The sequence below is a fragment of the Podarcis bocagei genome, assembly GCF_964188305.1.
Source record: "Podarcis bocagei genome assembly, chromosome: 5".
Classification (NCBI taxonomy): Eukaryota; Metazoa; Chordata; class Lepidosauria; order Squamata; family Lacertidae; genus Podarcis; species Podarcis bocagei.
Genome location: NC_138129.1, coordinates 6,512,050 through 6,529,756, shown reverse-complemented (window position 1 = coordinate 6,529,756; position 17,707 = coordinate 6,512,050). Strand labels below are relative to the sequence as shown.

The 17,707-nt window shown below is 46.8% G+C and overlaps 1 protein-coding gene across 1 annotated transcript in view; it reads right to left on the bottom strand.

Annotated features, from left to right (window-relative positions):
* The window catches only part of SLC2A4RG (SLC2A4 regulator), a gene marked incomplete at its 5' end in the record, with an annotated part of 44,069 nt that extends 28,892 nt beyond the window's left edge, over window positions 1-15,177 (bottom strand). Inside the window, 2 exons of the mRNA XM_081195499.1 lie at window positions 10,230-10,501; window positions 15,145-15,177. Of these exons, the coding sequence (XP_081051625.1) occupies window positions 10,230-10,501; window positions 15,145-15,177 (305 nt within the window). The remainder of the gene's footprint in view (window positions 1-10,229; window positions 10,502-15,144) is intronic.
* Window positions 15,178-17,707: the final 2,530 nt, after the last annotated feature.

The following is a 17,707-nucleotide window of genomic DNA, read 5'->3' as shown; positions in this document are numbered from 1 at the left end:
ATTCCAAATTGAAATAATTGAAAGTAGACCTAAGTTACTATCTAAAATGTATAACATCTTACTAGAATGGGACACGAAAGATATAGAAATTAAGGAAGTTACGGTAAAGTGGGCAAGAGATTTGGGACACAATATAGAACATGAGAAATGGCTAAAATTATGGAATGAGGGAATAAAATTCACGGCAAGTGCTGCTATCAGAGAAAACTTAGAAAAAATGATATACAGATGGTATTTAACCCCAGAAAAATTAAATAGGATGTATAAGACTGGTAACAAGGCCTGCTGGAGATGTAAAACAAGTGAAGGGAATTTCATACATATGTGGTGGACATGTGAGGGAGTAAAAAAATTTTGGAATCAGATATATGATGAATTAAAAAAAATATTTAGACTCACATTCCCCAAAAAACCAGAGGCCTTTTTACTAGGGATGGTGGGAAAAGAAATACCGGAAAAAGATAAAACCCTGTTCCAATATGCAACAGCTGCGGCCAGAATGTTAATTGCCCAGAATTGGAAAAACCCAACTTTACCAACGGTGAAAGATTGGCAACTGAAACTCTATGGTTTTATAGAAATGGCAAAATTGACGCAAAGAATTAGAAATCAAAAAAATACAAAGTTAAAAGAAGACTGGAATAAATTTATAGTTTATTTTGACAGTAATTATAGTAACTTACCAACTACAGTAGGTTTGACCTAATCTTCCAATGTTATAAACCAAAAGTCTATACCAGCTGTTTGATGAAATCATTGAAGGTAGGAATCCGAGATCAGGAGGGAAGGAAGTTGCTACTAGTAAACTGTTTGTATGTATTTTCTCTTTTTTCATTTTTCTAATTTTTTATGTTTATTTAATGTCTTTTTTACGTGTACTGCCTTTCTTTGGCTATGTTTTCTTTTTTCCTTTTTTCTTGACTGTATATGATGAAGAAAACCTAATAAAAAGTATTTTTTAAAAAAAAAATAATCAAAATGTTCACTTATCAGCCTTTCAGCTCCTCAAGGCAGCTCACAATCGCAAGATAACACAAAATGTCACATGGCAATAAGAGGAAACCACAGCCAGGCATACTCACAGCATGAAGCGGCGAGGGTGGGTGTGTGTAGGAAAATATTCATAAAACACTTGGCAAACGGGGAAAAAGCCTTCACAATGTACCAGAATGCTATTTGACCTGGGGCCAGCTGGGCACACTGAGGCACAGATGGGAGCCACAGCAGTGAAGGCCCTGTCCCAGGTCCCAGACAACCAAGCCTTCGATGGCAAGTGAGAAATTTACCCTGTTCCCATTAGTCTTAGGAAGAGACAGGCACCGCTGCCAAATCCTCTGGCGCCCAGGATTTCAACAGAAATGTCACCCACTTACTTTCAAGCGCAGCTTCACAGCCTTAAATCAACATACACTAGCCCTAGATTGTTACGGAAACTACGGAGGGGGGCACATCTTTAAAGTTGTTAAATGTTACAAATATTATGCATAAATGCATCCTTTCGACTTGACAGCTCAGAGAAGTTACCTAGCTTTAAAAATCATATAAAATCAACTGCTTTGCCAGTTTCCTCCATGTAAAGGGACCCCTGACCGCTAGGTCCAGTTGCGGACGACTCTGGGGTTGCGGCGCTCATCTCGCTTTATTGGCCGAGGGAGCCGGCGTACAGCTTCCGGGTCATGTGGCCATCATGACTAAGCCGCTTCTGGCGAACCAAAGCAGCACATGGAAACGCCGTTTACCTTCCTGCCGGAGCGGTACCTATTTATCTACTTCACTTTTGTGCTTTCGAACTGCTAGGTTGGCAGGAGCAGGGACCGAGCAACGGGAGCTCACCCTGTCACAGGGATTCGAACCGCCAACCTTCTGAGTCCTAGGCTCTGTGGTTTAACCCACAGCGCCACACACGTCCCCTTTTCCTCCATGTATACACATCTCCTACCCCAGGAAGTGCCCAGAGGTGATAATTGCTGAGCTGATTGTTGGCCAAGGAAAGCCTAATCCCATCATCGGGGTCCCGACATGCAAAGGAAGTTCCATTGTACTTTGGGTGGTGGGACTTCAGAAGGTGTTTCGCTATGCTAATCTTATCCCTGGGTCTTGCCCTGACATGTCTGCTTATGCTAATCTTGTACCAAGGACTTGTCTGGACATGTTTGCCCAGGTTGAACTAGTGTAACTCCTGTCTACCCATCCCCTTTTGTGACATGTCAGTGATGTAGCAATGATGTATCAATGATGCTGAAATATACTCGGAGTTGAGAGTGGATTTCATGCTTTTTATTCAGTTCATAGTAGTGAGGAATGGAAGTTCCCCCAGAATGTCTGCTTTATATACATTATTTACACAATGGGCACCACGTGATTGGTTAATTCTGGGGTTCACCTATAGGCCAATCAGGTTGCGGATTCACTTCCACCTGGAGCTGGATTGGGTGGCTCCTGTGGACCAATCAGACTGCTGCATTCTGAATCCTATTGTTCTATGACCAATCAGACTGCTGCCTTTTGGATCCTATTCAACTCAGTACATAACGGATGCTGTACGAACTGTATTCTGGGATATGGTGGGAAACTTTTAAAAGTCCTCGTCACCCCATCCTTGGGGTTCAAAATTCCTCTTTGAACCTGTTGCACAATAAACTTTGGTCTACAGCTATTTGCTCCGGTGACTGGACTCCTTCCTTTATTCCGCAAGGACCTGCGGGCTTGTGTTGGGAATTTTGAGGTCTTAGATATATGTTAAATGTTCATAAGTGTACCAACCAAGCACGTACATAGATCAGCACAGGAAGACCAACCTGAAACCATTTTGATTCCCAAACTGAGCAAATGATTTCTCCGCAAGGTCAAAGTGGGAAACCTCCCCATTGTCTCTTTCCTCACAAATCCTGTCTTATGGGCACATTTAAGATATGACTAGGGTGTGAGGCCGTGACCTGGCTCAGGAACTAAGTATTTATCATTACAAAAGACTGGCCAGGCTCCCCAGGCAATGCAATCAAGTGACCATTAATCAGGTAACCTGGCAGACAGGAGGTAAACAAAGCACTCAGATTTCTGCTGTAGACCGCCCTTTCTGTGATGTAGGTATGATGTATCTGGGGCGGGGTGGTCTTGATCTACAACCCTGCTCTGATGTATGTATGATGTTTCTGGGGGTGGTCTTGATCTACGGGGTGGCAATTTCAAAAGTCTACATAAGGCCTTGCGCGCCATTGTTCTGGGTTCCTCCTCCTTTCCTGCGGGTGAGGGGAGCACCCTGTTGCAACAGATCAATAAAGATCAGGCTTACTAGCTGCTTTGCTGGTTGGCCTCTGTTATTTTCTCCTACCAATAGAGAACCTACATAAGTAATAATAATAATAAATAATAATAATAATAATAATATTTATACCCCGCCCATCTGACTGAGTTTCCCCAGCCACTCTGGGCGGCTCCCAATCAAATGTTAAAAACAGTACAGCGTTAAATATTAAAAACCTCCCTGAACAGGGCTGCCTTCAGATGTCTTTTAAAGATAGGATAGCTGCTTATTTCCTTCACATCTGAAGGGAGGGCATTCCACAGGGCAGGTGCCACTACTGAGAAGGCCCTCTGTCTGGTTCCCTGTAACCTCACTTCTCGCAATGAGGGAACCGCCAGAAGGCCCTCGGAGCGGGACCTCAGTGTCCGGCCTGAATGATGGGGGTGGAGACGCTCCTTCAGGTATACTGGACCGAGGCCGTTTAGGGCTTTAAAGGTTAGCACCAACACTTTGAATTGTGCTCGGAAACGTTCTGGGAGCCAATGTAGGTCTTTCAGGACTGGTGTTATGTGGTCCCGGCGGCCAGTCCCAGTCACCAGTCTAGCTGCCGCATTCTGGATTAATTGCAGTTTCCAGGTCACCTTCAAAGGTAGCCCCACGTAGAGCACATTGCAGTAGTCCAAGCGGGAGATAACCAGAGCATGCACCACTCTGGCGAGACAGTCTGCAGGCAGGTAGGGTCTCAGCCTGCGTGCCAGGTGGAGCTGGTAGACAGTCGCCCTGGACACAGAATTGACCTGCGCCTCCATGGACAGCTGTGAGTCCAAAATGACTCCCAGGCTGCGCACCTGGTCCTTCAGGGGCACAGTTACCCCATTCAGGACCAGGGAATCCCCCACACCTGCCCGTCCCCTGTCCCCCAAAAACAGTACTTCTGTCTTGTCAGGATTCAACCTCAATCTGTTAGCCGCCATCCATCCTCCAACCGCCTCCAGGCACTCACACAGGACCTTCACCGCCTTCACTGGTTCTGATTTACAGGAGAGGTAGAGCTGGGTGTCATCTGCATACTGATGAACACCCAGCTATATGGGCTCTTGGATACCCCATAAGGGGAAAAGGTCAGATTTTTGTTTTACAACACATCCCAGTCCCCTGGAAGTTCAGAATCGAAATACTTTGGACGCTGACTAACGGAGTTGCGCTCACATTTTCCAGGGATAAATCTGGGCCTTTCCAGAGCCCCTCGTGCAACGGACTTCTGCTTGCACAACAGAACTTCCCCTTCTGTGCACCCTCAAAACCTTCCCCAAAGCTTGGGGGGGAGGTCTATAAGGGGAGGGGAAAGTCCCATTCCGCAAGGGGCACTTCGCTCGCAAAGCCCGGGACGCAGCGCGTTATTTTCCAAGGTGGAGTAGAATATAAATAAAGCAAAACATTTGTGTAAATTAACCAAGGAGCAGGAGTACACTGCGAATATTCAGCTGAGCTTTCTAGTAAGGTTTTGCATCTCACTGGTGTTGTTACGCACAGGCGACAGTTCTCTGCACTTGTGAGCGAGCTGCATTGAACTCGATCGGGGTGCCCAAAATTTTGAGAAGTCCAGATTTGATGAAGTGAACATGCGTGAGGGCCGACCAAAGTTGATGAGCTTTTAATAGTCCGAAGTTTCTTTTTTTTTTGCTGACTGAAATATGAGATACTATGTTTTTTACTCTATTCATACTTTTATTCCTCTTTTTTCTTTTCTTTTTTTCTTTTCTCCCCCCCCCCTTTTCTATTTTGCTTTATTTTTGTTCTTTGGTATGTATACTCTCAATGATTTCTATGTTTGTTTGCTGGTATTGCATGCATTTTAAGACTCTGTTCAATAAAAAAAATAGATTAAAAAAGAAGAAGTAGAAGTTGTTGTTGAGCTTTTTTTTAGGGTTTAAGTTGTTGAGTTTTGGGGGGAAATTTTCTTTTTTTAGGATTTGACTACAATAAATAATCTGCCACAGGGGCTGCATAAAACCGGCCGAGGGGTTAGATTGGGCCCCCAAAACGGACTTTGGACATGCCTGAACTTGGTGGAACTTGCTCCCAAGTAAACATGGAAACTGTGGCGAAAACCAGCTATTCTGAATGTAGGCCACAATCTCATCATGAATTTTAAGCCACTTTAAGCAGTCATGGCTTCCCCTGCAAAGAATTCTGGGAAGTGTAGTTTGTTACTCCTCTCCCAGATATACAATTCTCAGAGTGGTTTAGCAGTCAATCCCTCTTCCCTACAATCTCTGGGAAATGTCTCCCAACAACTCACAGCACCCTGAACAAACTACAGTTCCCAGAATTCTTTTGGGAAATCCATGTTTATATTTATGGTGTCAATGCATCCTTAGTTATTTTCCATCTCTGCATTCCTGCATACTGTTTCTAAGCCCAGGTAACCCTTTCTTTCTTTTTCCTTTTTCATCGAAACGCTCATCATTTCCGTTTTTCCTACTGGCAAGAACTAAGATATACTTAGAGCAGCAACCTGCAAGTTTCATTTCGGACATGTGATAAATTTAGAATTATTGTTTCAGTAAGACAACGGCTGCAACTCTTTCCACACCTGCCTGGAAATAAGCCCCACAGAGCCCAGAAAGTCTAACTTCCTTCCATCTGGAGTTTACGTATGGTACTAAAGTGTATTGCAAGCTGTGTCGATGATCATTCCATCAATAGTCAGGATATAAATTTTCTAAATAAAAATATGCAAGATTTACAAGTTTAAAAATTCCATAAATATACCATACAGTACAACCGTAGAGGCTGACTCAAGTTATTCACTATACACCAAATGTTAAGAGGAAATTTAGATATGATAAGAAAGGATATATTTGCATAAAGTCAATTTCCCTTCCAAAATCTGATTCTCCAACCCACCCACCCACTCACTCACTCACTCACTCACCCCCACCCCTTGGGTTTTTCCATATGTCCAGAAATATTATATATCTCCTTCTACATTCCAGGGTGCTTCTTAAGAACTCAACAAGTTAATTATTTACTATTACTTTATTTATTCAAAGTCTATACCACCCTTAATCAAAGGATCACAGAGCGGTTTACAACATAAAGCACAAAACTGCGCAACGTAATAATAAACAAACACACCCACACACCCTTACAAGTTTAAAAAGCCGCAGGTGTTGAAGTGTGGGGTGCACTTTGAACATTGAGGGTGTTTCTTCATATTATTACATCAGCGGAGGAAAAAATATCAGCTGTGGCATGAAGCCGATTGGCATGGCCACGAGACTGGCAGATACTGATAAGGGGGCAAATTTCAACACAGAGGTGTATGGTCTCCAGAAAGCAATTTCATCCTGCCCTGGCTGAAGATAGCATCCCCACCGTCCCCGATTCTGCAAAACTCAGCTGCTCCAGGTAAGCAAAGGTAGGAGCCTAAGGTGCCACCTCTAGGCAGGACAACTCTTCTATGCTCCATCAGAATAAAAACCACCGCCTTCCAACAAATCATAGCAACAGTCTATGTACCTTAACCACAAATACAGTGGTGCCTCGCAAGACGAAAAGAATCCGTTCTGTGATTCTCTTCGTCTAGCGGTTTTTTCGTCTTGCAAAGCAAGCCCATTGAAGGATTAGCAGATTAGCGCTATTAGCGGCTTTTAGCGGCTTATCTGCTGATCGGATCAGCTGATAAGCGGCTTAGCAAAAGGGGGGGGAGGAAAAATAACCACCAGGAACTCGCAAGACATTGTCGTCTTGCGAAGCAAGCCCATAGGAAATTCGTTTTGCGAAGCACCTCCAAAACGGAAAACTCTTTCGTCTAGCGAGCTTTCCGGCTTGCGAGGCATTCGTCTTGCAGGGCACCACTGTACAAAGAGAAAACTCCTTTTCAGACACCGCGGACTGATGAGTGTGTTTGGTTCTGGTGAGCTGGGGGGGGGGTGGAGTGCGAAGAGGGAATAGAAAACCAGAGGGGATAAGGGAGCGTCCTGGAAAAGGCCGTCCGGGATTCTGGAATGGAGAACTCGGTGTTGCAACACCTCTTGCCAGGTGGGAGGGCAAAGCAGCTCTCCCAGTTCCCTGCTTCAACCAAGGGTTGAATTAGAGCATGGGTGCCTTTGACAATATTTCTTGGAGTTTTATGATAAAGAATCTTCATGGGATGGGGGTAGGTCAAGGTTTTGAGAATGGTATGGCTGCAATATACTCTGAACAAAAAGCTAAATTGATTGTAAATAATGTAGTGACGGAGGAACTTAAGATAGAAAAAGGAACACGACAGGGGTGCCCAATTTCCCCATTACTTTTTATTTCAGTTCTGGAGGTGTTGCTGAACATGATAAGGGAAGACCAGCAGGTTAAAGGAGTGCAGGTCGGAGCTAAACATTACAAGTTAAGAGCGTTTGCAGATGACCTAGTATTGACTTTGCAAGAGCCAAACACTAGTACGAAAAAGGTTTTAGAAATAATACAACAGTTTGGCCAGGTAGCTGGATTTAAGTTGAATAAACAAAAAACCAAAGTCTTAGGAAAAAATTTAACAGATACAGAAAAGGAGAAGTTTCAAAAGGAGACAGGGTTGACACTGGTTAAGAAGGTGAAATACCTAGGGGTTTATTTGACATCTAAAAATGTGAATTTGTATAAAGATAATTACGAAAAATGTTGGTCGGAAATTAAAAAAGATCTAGAAATATGGTCAAATTTGAAATTGTCAATGTTAGGCCGAATCGCTGTGATTAAAATGAATGTATTGCCTAGAATGTTATTTTTGTTCCAGACCTTGCAGATTCTGGATAAGATGGAATGTTTTAAGAGGTGGCAGAAAGATATTTCGAAATTTGTCTGGCAGGGCAAAAAGCCCAGAATCAAATTTAAAATATTGACAGATGCTAAAGAAAGAGGGGGTTTTGCCCTGCCGGACTTGAAATTGTATTATGAGGCAGCAGCATTTTGCTGGCTGAAAGAATGGATGCTCCTCGAAAACACAGACATCTTAGATCTGGAAGGTTTTAATAATGCTTTTGGTTGGCATGCATATCTATGGTATGATAAAGTTAATAGTGCCTTTAAGAATCATATTGTCAGAAAAGCATTGTTTAATGTTTGGATAAGATACAAAGATCTGTTGGAAAACAAAACCCCTAGATGGGTCTCACCAGTGGAGGCCAAGGCAGTGAAGAAACTCAATATGGAGGTCGGATGGCCGAAGTATTGGGAAATCTTGGAACAAGATGGAGATAAGTTTAAATTGCAAAGTTATGAGAAACTGAAGCATAAGGTACAAAATTGGTTTCAATACCATCAAATAGTGGAATTTTTCAAACAGGACAGGAAAATCGGCTTCCAGATGGAAAAATCAAAACTAGAAACTGAATTGTTAGAACCCAGTACTAAGAATTTATCTAGAATGTATAACTTGTTGCTGAAATGGAATACACAGGAGGAAACAGTCAAATCAGCTATGATTAAGTGGGCACAGGATGTTGGTCACAACATCATGTCAGATGACTGGGAATGGTTATGGAACACCGGTATTAAATTTACGGCGTGTAATGCCTTAAAGGAAAACATTATGAAAATGGTATACAGGTGGTACATGACCCCAGTCAAGCTGGCAAAAATTTATCATCTGCCCGATAACAAATGTTGGAAATGCAAAGAGACTGAAGGTACCTTCTATCACCTTTGGTGGACATGCCCGAAGATTAAGGCTTTCTGGGAAATGATCTATAATGAAATGAAAAAGGTACTTAAATGTACTTTTCCTAAAAAACCAGAGGCCTTTCTCTTGGGCATTGTCGGCCAATTGGTGTTAAAGAGGGACAGAATATTTTTTATGTACGCTACAACAGCAGCAAGAATACTTATCGCAAAATACTGGAAGACACAAGATCTACCCACTCTGGAAGAATGGCAGATGAAAGTGATGGACTACATGACATTGGCCGAGATGACAGGCAGAATTCGTGACCAAGGAAAAGAGACGGCGGAAGAAGAATGGAGAAAATTCAAAAGTTATCTTAAGGACTATTATAAACTTAATGAATGTTAGAGTGTTGTGGTTCTTAGGAACAAAGGGATACAGTGATATAAGGTCAGAATACAGAGATGACTAAGATGACAGAGGTTGGAAAGTAACAATTGGGAGTTGCTATAAAATTATGGACATTGGGATGCAGAAAGGGGGGGTATGGGGAAGTCCCAGAAAAGAGGTTTATGAAAATATGTTATGAAATTATACGTGTATGTTTGTCTTTTTAAGTGTTTGTTTGTTCTTCTTAAAAATTTTGTAAAACTAATAAAAATTTTATAAAAAAAAAAAATGAATTAGAGCATGGGTAGCTAAACTAAGGCCTGGGGCCCGGACCTTTTCAGCAGGGGGCCGGTCCACTGTCCCTCAGATCTTGTGGGGAGGCCAGACTATTTTTTTGGGGGGGGGGGGAATGAACAAATTCCTATGCCCCACAAATAACCCAGAGATGCATTTTAAATAAAAGGACACATTCTGCTCATGTAAAAACACGCTGATTCCCAGACCGTCTGCTGGTCGGATTTAGAAGGCGATTGGGCCGGATCCAGCCCCCCGGGCCTTCGTTTGCCTACCCACGGTTTAACAGAAGGGTGACAAAACCCTCCAGAGGATTGCAGCGGCTAGCAAGCCGTCCTGAAAAGCAGGGGTCAATATGTTCTCAGTGGAGTTGGAGAAAGAAATGCCTGCAGCAAAAACAAGCTGCGCTCCTCCGCTGTGGCCACCAAACTAGTTTTCAGGGAAATCCCCAGCGCTCAAGGCCAACTACACGGCCCGAAGGTTTTCCAAACGCAGCAAAGGAATCCACTGCGGGAGATGGGTAAGATACCAGCCCTTCACTAAACCGGTGAATTTTCCTTCCAATTCCCACCATTCAATGAGCTTTGCAATAAATAAGACTCAGAAAGGAACTACTCCCTCCAGAAACCCAAAATAACCTTTCTCCAACGACCCTACCTTTGCCTGGGCACTGGGATGTAGGCTGAATGACGCAGGGGGCCCTGATCCAGCAGTCGGAGTGCCGCCGCCTCATCCTCCAGCCGCTTCGGCACCAAGGGATCGGACAGGTGCCTCGGCCTCCCGTTGATCGGCTCCGCTTCCGCCGGAAGCCCCTTCCCACTGCAGTGGGCAGGACTCTGGAAAAGGACAGAGAGGCGTTTGATGCCGGACGCAGGTAGCAAATCAACAGCAACAGCTGGCCATAACCCTTGAGAGAGTTTGCCCAGCTCCTTTCAGCCCAATAGAATCGCTTGCCACCACATCCCGTCCTGTGGCGGTGAGTTCCGCAGATCAACGTCACACAGCACAGCGGGGTTAGCGTTCTTTTGACATAGGCCCCAAGATAACTGTGATGAAAATGTCTGTTTCACTCTCTACTTTTACAATTCAAAGTGTTGGTGCTGACCTTTGAAGCCCTAAACAGCCTCGGTCCAGTATACCTGAAGGAGCGTCTCCACCCCCATCGTTCTACCCAGACACTGAGGTCCAGCGCCGAGGGCCTTCTGGCGGTTCCCTCGCTGCGAGAAGCAAAGCTACAGGGAACCGGGCAGAGGGCCTTCTCGGTAGTGGCACCCGCGCTGTGGAACGCCCTCCCCCCAGATGTCAAAGAGAAAAACAACTGCCAGACTTTTAGAAGACATCTGAAGGCAGCCTTGTTTAGGGAAGTTTTTAATGTTTAATAGGTTTTGTATTTTAATATTCTGTTGGAAGCTGCCCAGAGTGGCTGGGGAAACCCAGCCAGATGGGTAGAGTATAAATAATAAATTATTATTATTATTATTATTACACCTGGCCTTGTATTATTTCTGTGGTTCTGCATGTATTGGTGTTCTTTTTTAAAAAACGAACCCAACCCACCCCGGTCATGCATGTGAGCAGCCAGGAAGGGCTTGGCTCTGTTCTTAAAGCTCAGGAGCCTTGGCTTTATCTTAGATAAACAGAGCAGGTGCAGACAAAAGCAGTGAGGGAGCCTGGCCTTATTGCAACTGAAATCCAGGCTACAGCAAAGCCCATTCAGGACTGATAAGCGTGTTCTAACATGGAGGCCGATTCCTCTTCTGCACTCGCGCTAAAAATCTACTCACACCAGACTGTAGGAGAGGAAGCTCAGAAACAAGGACGGGCAGTTCAGCTGCACCTCCGGGGTCTATCAATCCATCTATCTTTACGTGGATAGGCTTTTGAGCTCAGTAATCCTTTAGAACACCAATCCACTTCTGGCCAGAAAAGCCAGAGTCAGCTAAACTACAAACTGCTCCCTTTCCTGTGGCTTTTCTTTGAAGTTCTGGCTTGCAAGTCTAATAAATGCCACACATATTGAGCAGCTTCGCTTTAAGGAACCTGGCAAACCTGTGACAAAACTGCTTTTGCAGAAAGTAGTAAGGAATAAGCCAACGTATCAATTGGGGGAAAGAAAGGCCTGGGTGATATATCAATATATCATCCAAAACAGGTTTGAAGTCCATATTGTGATACAGTGGTACCTCGGGTTACATACGCTTCAGGTTACAAACTCCACTAAACCAGAAATAATACCTCGGGTTAAGAACTTTGCTGCAGAATGAGAACAGAAATCGTGCTCCGGCGGTGTGGCAGCAGCAGGAGGCCCCATTAGCTAAAGTGGTGCTTCAGGTTAAGAACAGTTTCAGGTTAAGTACAGACCTCCGGAATGAATTAAGTACTTAACCCGAGGTACCACTGTATTGGTTTCACAATTTTGGGCCTGGCAATACATTGCGAATCATTGGGGGGGGGGGAGTGGTGAATGCAAAAATCACAATGTGGGGGGAAACATGGTGCCAGCCAATGCTTCTCCGATTCCCGCAGGTCCTGTTAACTGTGGCAGCTCAGCTCTCCCCTCTCTCCTTCCTGCAGGAGGCAGCGAATCACAAGAGCAGGCGCTGGCAAAATCACAATGCGGGGAAAACTGTCCAGCCAGCCAGTGCCTCTGCCCGGCTCCACCCTAATTTCAGACATCGTGATACAGTCATACCGAGTGTTGCGTTTGCTTCAGGTTGAGCGTTTTCAAGTTGCGTCCCACGGCGACCCGGAAGTACTGGAAAGGGTTACTTCCGGGTTTCGCCGCTCGCGCATGCACAGATGCTCAAAATGAGGTCACACGCAGAAGCAGCAAATTGCGACCCACGCATGTGCAGACGCGGGTTGCGCTCTGCTCAGGTTGCAAACGGGGATCCGGAACAGATCCTGCTCGCAACCAGAGGTAGCACTGTATATTGATATACAGTGGTACCTCGGGTTACATACACTTCAGGTTACAGACTCCGCTAACCCAGAAATAGTGCTTCAGGTTAAGAACTTTGCTTCAGGATGAGAACAGAAATTGTGTTCCGGTGGCACGGCGGCAGCGGGAGGCCCCATTAGCTAAAGCGGTGCTTCAGGTTAAGAACAGTTTCAGGTTAAGAACAGACCTCCAGAACAAATTAAGTACTTAACCTGAGGCACAGTGGACGCTCGGGTTGCGAATGGGATCCATGTGGGACGCACATTCGCAACCTGCAGCATTCACAACCTGCGTCTGTGCGTCTGCGCACGTTGCGATTCAGCGCTTCTGCGCATGCGCAACCGCAGAAACCCAGAAGTAACCCATTCCGGTACTTCCGGGTTTCAGCGGTCTGTAATCCGAAAAATGCAACCTGAAGCGGCTGTAACCCGAGGTATGACTGTATTGCGATGTTTAGCTAGTGGTACATCATGGTGTTGAAAACCAGATATTGCCCAGACCTAGTGGGGAACCGCAGACCCTGCAGCTGAATGTGCCCCCCCCCCCCAGGATGCTCTGTCCATCCCTTGACACTCTCCACAGGCCACCCCCCACACCAGCCATTGAGGGCGGCTGGGATGGGTCCCAGAAATCTTTTTTAAAAAAAAAAAAATCCCATTGGCCAGTATGTGTAGAAACTAGGCATTTAATTTGCATTCGATGCTCAGCCCGCTTCCCACCCCCCCCAGCCCTGCTCAACCCCAGCATGTGGCCCCCAGACATGGTCTGGAAGGGAATGAGGCCCTGGGGCGGAAAGGGATTCCCCATCCCTGGTATCAGCCAACCCAGCTCAACAGGAAAGCCCTGGAATGAAGCAGTCTGAGAGTGAGGCTGCGAGAAACGATACACAGTGGGCAAGCCAGCTACACTTGTCTGGGCAAGGGCTGTAGCAAAACGTTAGAGCGCACACCTCGGATGCAAAAGGTCCCAGGTTCCATTCCCAGCGTCTCCCAGTAAGGCTGGGAGGACACACCCACCCCACCCTCCTGTAACCTGCAGAAACTATTGCTACGTCACTTGGGGGTGGGAGAGCTGGCAACAAGGCTCCTTCCACCTGCTTTGCAAGAGGTCCATCAAGCACATCCTGCACCTAGATATTATAGGAACAACTGTTCAGATATTGTTACCTGGGTTTTTGTTTTCCTCTTCCCTCCCTGATCCTCTCTCCTTGTGTGCTGAGGGTTTTTTGTTTTTTTTAAAGATTGTAAGTCTGCAGGGCAATTGTTTTTACTATTTATTTTGTGCTTCTATCCTGTATTTTTATCTTGCGAACAGTCTCAAGATCTTCGGATGAAGGGCGGTATATAAAGTTTGCAAATGATGATGATGATGATGATGATGACGTAAGCTGCTTTGGGAGCCTTATTGGCTGAGGAGCAGGTTACAAATGCTCTAAATAGGCAAATAATAAATGTACCTTCCCTCCCCCACCCCGGTCTTAATTCCTGTCCTTCATAGCTTATCTCACTCTGCACTAAGAGATTACTCATAGACGACACCAAATTGGAAAACTCTCCAACGCTCGGCTGCCACCCTGCAGCTCAAACTCAGACGAGCCCTTTGCTTGTTGACAGAGGGCATCTGCTGGTATGAACTCAATGCTGCAAGGAGTCAAGCTTCCCAAGGAGCTGAGCACGGCTGCATCTGTCTACAGAATCCGACCACTGCAGCAGGCTGGACCTCTCTGGACCGCCCTCAGCACCGGTTCCAAAGTTCTGACCGGTGATGTAGGCGCCCTTGCACGTCCAAGCGTCGGTCGTACAATTCTAAAACCTCAACTTTAACAAAACAATTAAAAGCACACCACCAAGTTTCTAGACCTCATGACTACAAAGCTGGTGAAACCTGCTGCATGTCAGGTTAAGGCTGGAGAAAGGATACAAAGGCGAAATTTCAAGGAGGTGTGCATGACTCTGCCTCCAGCCTCACAGCCAATTATTCCACACCATCTTCCCACTTTTAAAAAAGCCCAGGGAGGAAATGTGTGTCCCAGGAGTAAAACACAGCAGCATCCATCTAGTGGACATTCAGTGGTACTGTTGACCTGCTAAAATGGGAGCTAGAATCCCATTTCCATCTGCACTAGCAGGCAAGGGCAATATATTGTCCAAAACTGGTCCATATTGTGATATCGGTTTCATGATTTTAGACCTGGATATAAATTATGAATCATGGTGCGTGAGTGTGTGTTATGCTATGCAAAAATCACAATGCGGGGAAAACCGTGAAGCCTCCATCCTTATTTCATACTGTCAGGGGCTCAGGGACAGAGGCACAGGGGAGAGAGGAGATGGAGAGCGAAGGGGAAGGATCTGAGGGCAGCAAGGGGAGTATGACAGTGACCCGAGAGATTCCATGAGCTTCTCCAGCGAATCAGAAGATTCCCAGAAGGAGGCGCCGATGGTCAGAGCAAGGGGGGCCAGCGGGGACTCCCAAAGCAGCAGCGGGAGATCAGGACCAGCTTCCCCACCAGAGCGTAGTGGGGGGGAGGAGTCCCAAGTGTCAGGACCAGCGGCTCTCCAGCAGGAAGAGAAGATGAGTCGAGACTGACCACGCCTCTATCGGTCAAGGAATCGGACAAGTGTGGCCTACCAGCAGCTGGAGGGCGACACATTCCTCATCCATGGCATAGGGACCATGGAGCCGAATGGACGAGTGATATGACTCTGCATAAAACAGATTCCTGGAACATGGTCAGGAAGGATTCCCAAGCAACATGGAAGCTCCAGCTCATTGGAAAATCCCTCCCAGCTCCCCTTAGCTCTTGAAATTTGCCTAGACACTTTCAAGCCTGTTTAGACTTGTGCATGCCCCCCTACAAGTGATGTTCAGAGGCTGGAAACAAAGGAGAGGTCTTCTTGGTGGTGGCCCCCAATCTGCCTCTTCCCAGTATAAAATAGAGTTCCGCAGTTTAACAATACACTGCTCAAAGGATTGTCTTATCTGTCCTGAATTTTCCAACCTTCAGCTTCCTTTAATAGCCATGATTTATAGTGTAAGGATGGGAGGAAAAACTTCTATTTTCACCTTCTACATGCAGTGCATGCTTCCACACACCTCTACCATATCCCCTCTTATTCGCCTTTTCTCTAAACTAAAAAGTCCCAGACACTGGAACATTTTCTCATTCCACCAGCTCGATCATTTCGCTTGCCGCTTTCCAACTCAACAATAATAATAATAGAATAATAATTTATTATTTATACCCCACCCATCTGGCTGAGTTTCCCCAGCCACTCTGGGCGGCTCCCAATCGAGTGTTAAAAACAGGACAGCATTAAATATTGAAGACTTCCCTAAACAGGGCTGCCTTCAGATGTCTTTTATAGATAAGATAGCTGCTTATTTCCTTTGACATCTGAAGGGAGGGTGTTCCACAGGACAGGAGCCGCTACCGAGAAGGCCCTGTGTCTGTTTTCCTATAACCTCACTTCTCACAATGAGGGAACCACCAGAAGGCCCTCGGTGCTGGATCTCAGTGCCTGGGCTCAACAATAACGGTGGAGATGCTCCTTCAGGTCTACTGGGCTGAAGCCATTTAGGGCTTTAAAGGTCACACCAACACTCTGAATCATACTGGGAGCCAATGCAGATCTCTCAGGACTGGTGTTATGTGGTCCCAGCGGCCGCTCCCATCACCAGTCTAGCTGCCACATTCTGGATTAATTGCAGTTTCCGGGTCACCTTTAAAGGTAGCCCCATATAGAGTGCACTGCAATAGTCCAAGCAGGAGATAACTAGAGCATGCACCACTCTGGCAAGACAGTCCACGGGCAGGTAGGGCCTTTTGTGATGAGGTATTGATGCGGGTGGCGCTGTGGGTTAAACCACAGAGCCTAGAACTTGCTGATCAGAAGGTCGGTGGTTCAAATCCCTGCGACGGGGTGAGCTCGGTCCCTGCTCCTGCCAACCTAGCAGTTCGAAAGCACGTCAAAGTGCAAGCAGATAAATAGGTACCACTCCGGCGGGAAGGTAAACGGCGTTTCCGTGCGCTGCTCTGGTTCGCCAGAAGCAGCTTAGTCATGCTGGCCACATGACCTGGAAGCTGTATGCCCGCTCCCTCAGCCAATAAAGCAAGATGAGCGCCGCAACCCCAGAGTCAGCCACGACTGGACCTAATGGTCAGGGGTCCCTTTACCTTTACTATTCCAAATGGGACACTGCAAACTGCAGGAGGAGATAAGGTGCTGGGCAAAGTGGGCCACCGGCCTGGTCCAGCACAACTTTTCCTACAAGGGTCCACCAAAGCTCATCTAGTCCACCCCTCCTGCAACGCAGGAATAATCAAGGCCCAACAATGCCAAGCAGCTGCCCTGCAGATGTTCTGGCCTCCAACTCCCACGAGCTCCAGATTCTGCCCGCCGCCACCTCCAACTCAATTCGCCCTTTCGGACTCCCAGCAGGATCCAGAAGCGACGCCTCCCCGCCCCCTGCACGGCGCACGTGTGAATCCCCAGCGAAGCGCTCCGGAGGCGGGCGCTGCTGTTTCCCACACCCACAAACCGAGGCCGAGCCCACCCACCCCGGTGGGCCCTCCCTTCCTGGCCCAGCGCGGTGCCTGTTCGGCAGAGTGATTGATGGCCCGTCCCTCCGAGCAGCTCGCGCCCCGCCATGCAGGGGTGGAGACCCGATGGGGCGGGGATGGGCTCGGGCGGAAAAAGAGAGAGAGAGAGAAAAGGCGGCTCTCTGCAGCTCCGCTCCACGTCCCGGCCCATTGCAATTCCCTCCCCTCGATCAAAAACTTTCAGCGCAAGCAAAGCAAGCAGCGAGAGGCGCCATCTTTTCGCGAAGGGCAATCAAACTTTCCGCCGGGGTTGCTGCTAGGCCGGGAAAACCGGGCGCCTCTCGGGTTTGCCAGCTGGACCAGACGGCGCGCACGGTCTCTCTTTGCAAGCGCAGCGGGGCAGGGGCTCGGCGCTGTCAGGGGCCGTTTTGCTTCGGGGGCCTAGCAGAGCCCCCAACTACTATTTAGAATTGACGGCCGAGTAAAGCACTCCAAGGATCGCACTGGGCGGCTAGTCTTCGCTCTCCGATCCTAAGCAAAAAGGCTGCGCGCGCGGGGGTGCCGTCTGCAAAGAAGCCGGGTCTTTCCAACCCACCCGGGACTTTTTTATTTCGCAAGCAAGCGCGGCGGCTCTCAGTGGCTTCGTGTAAG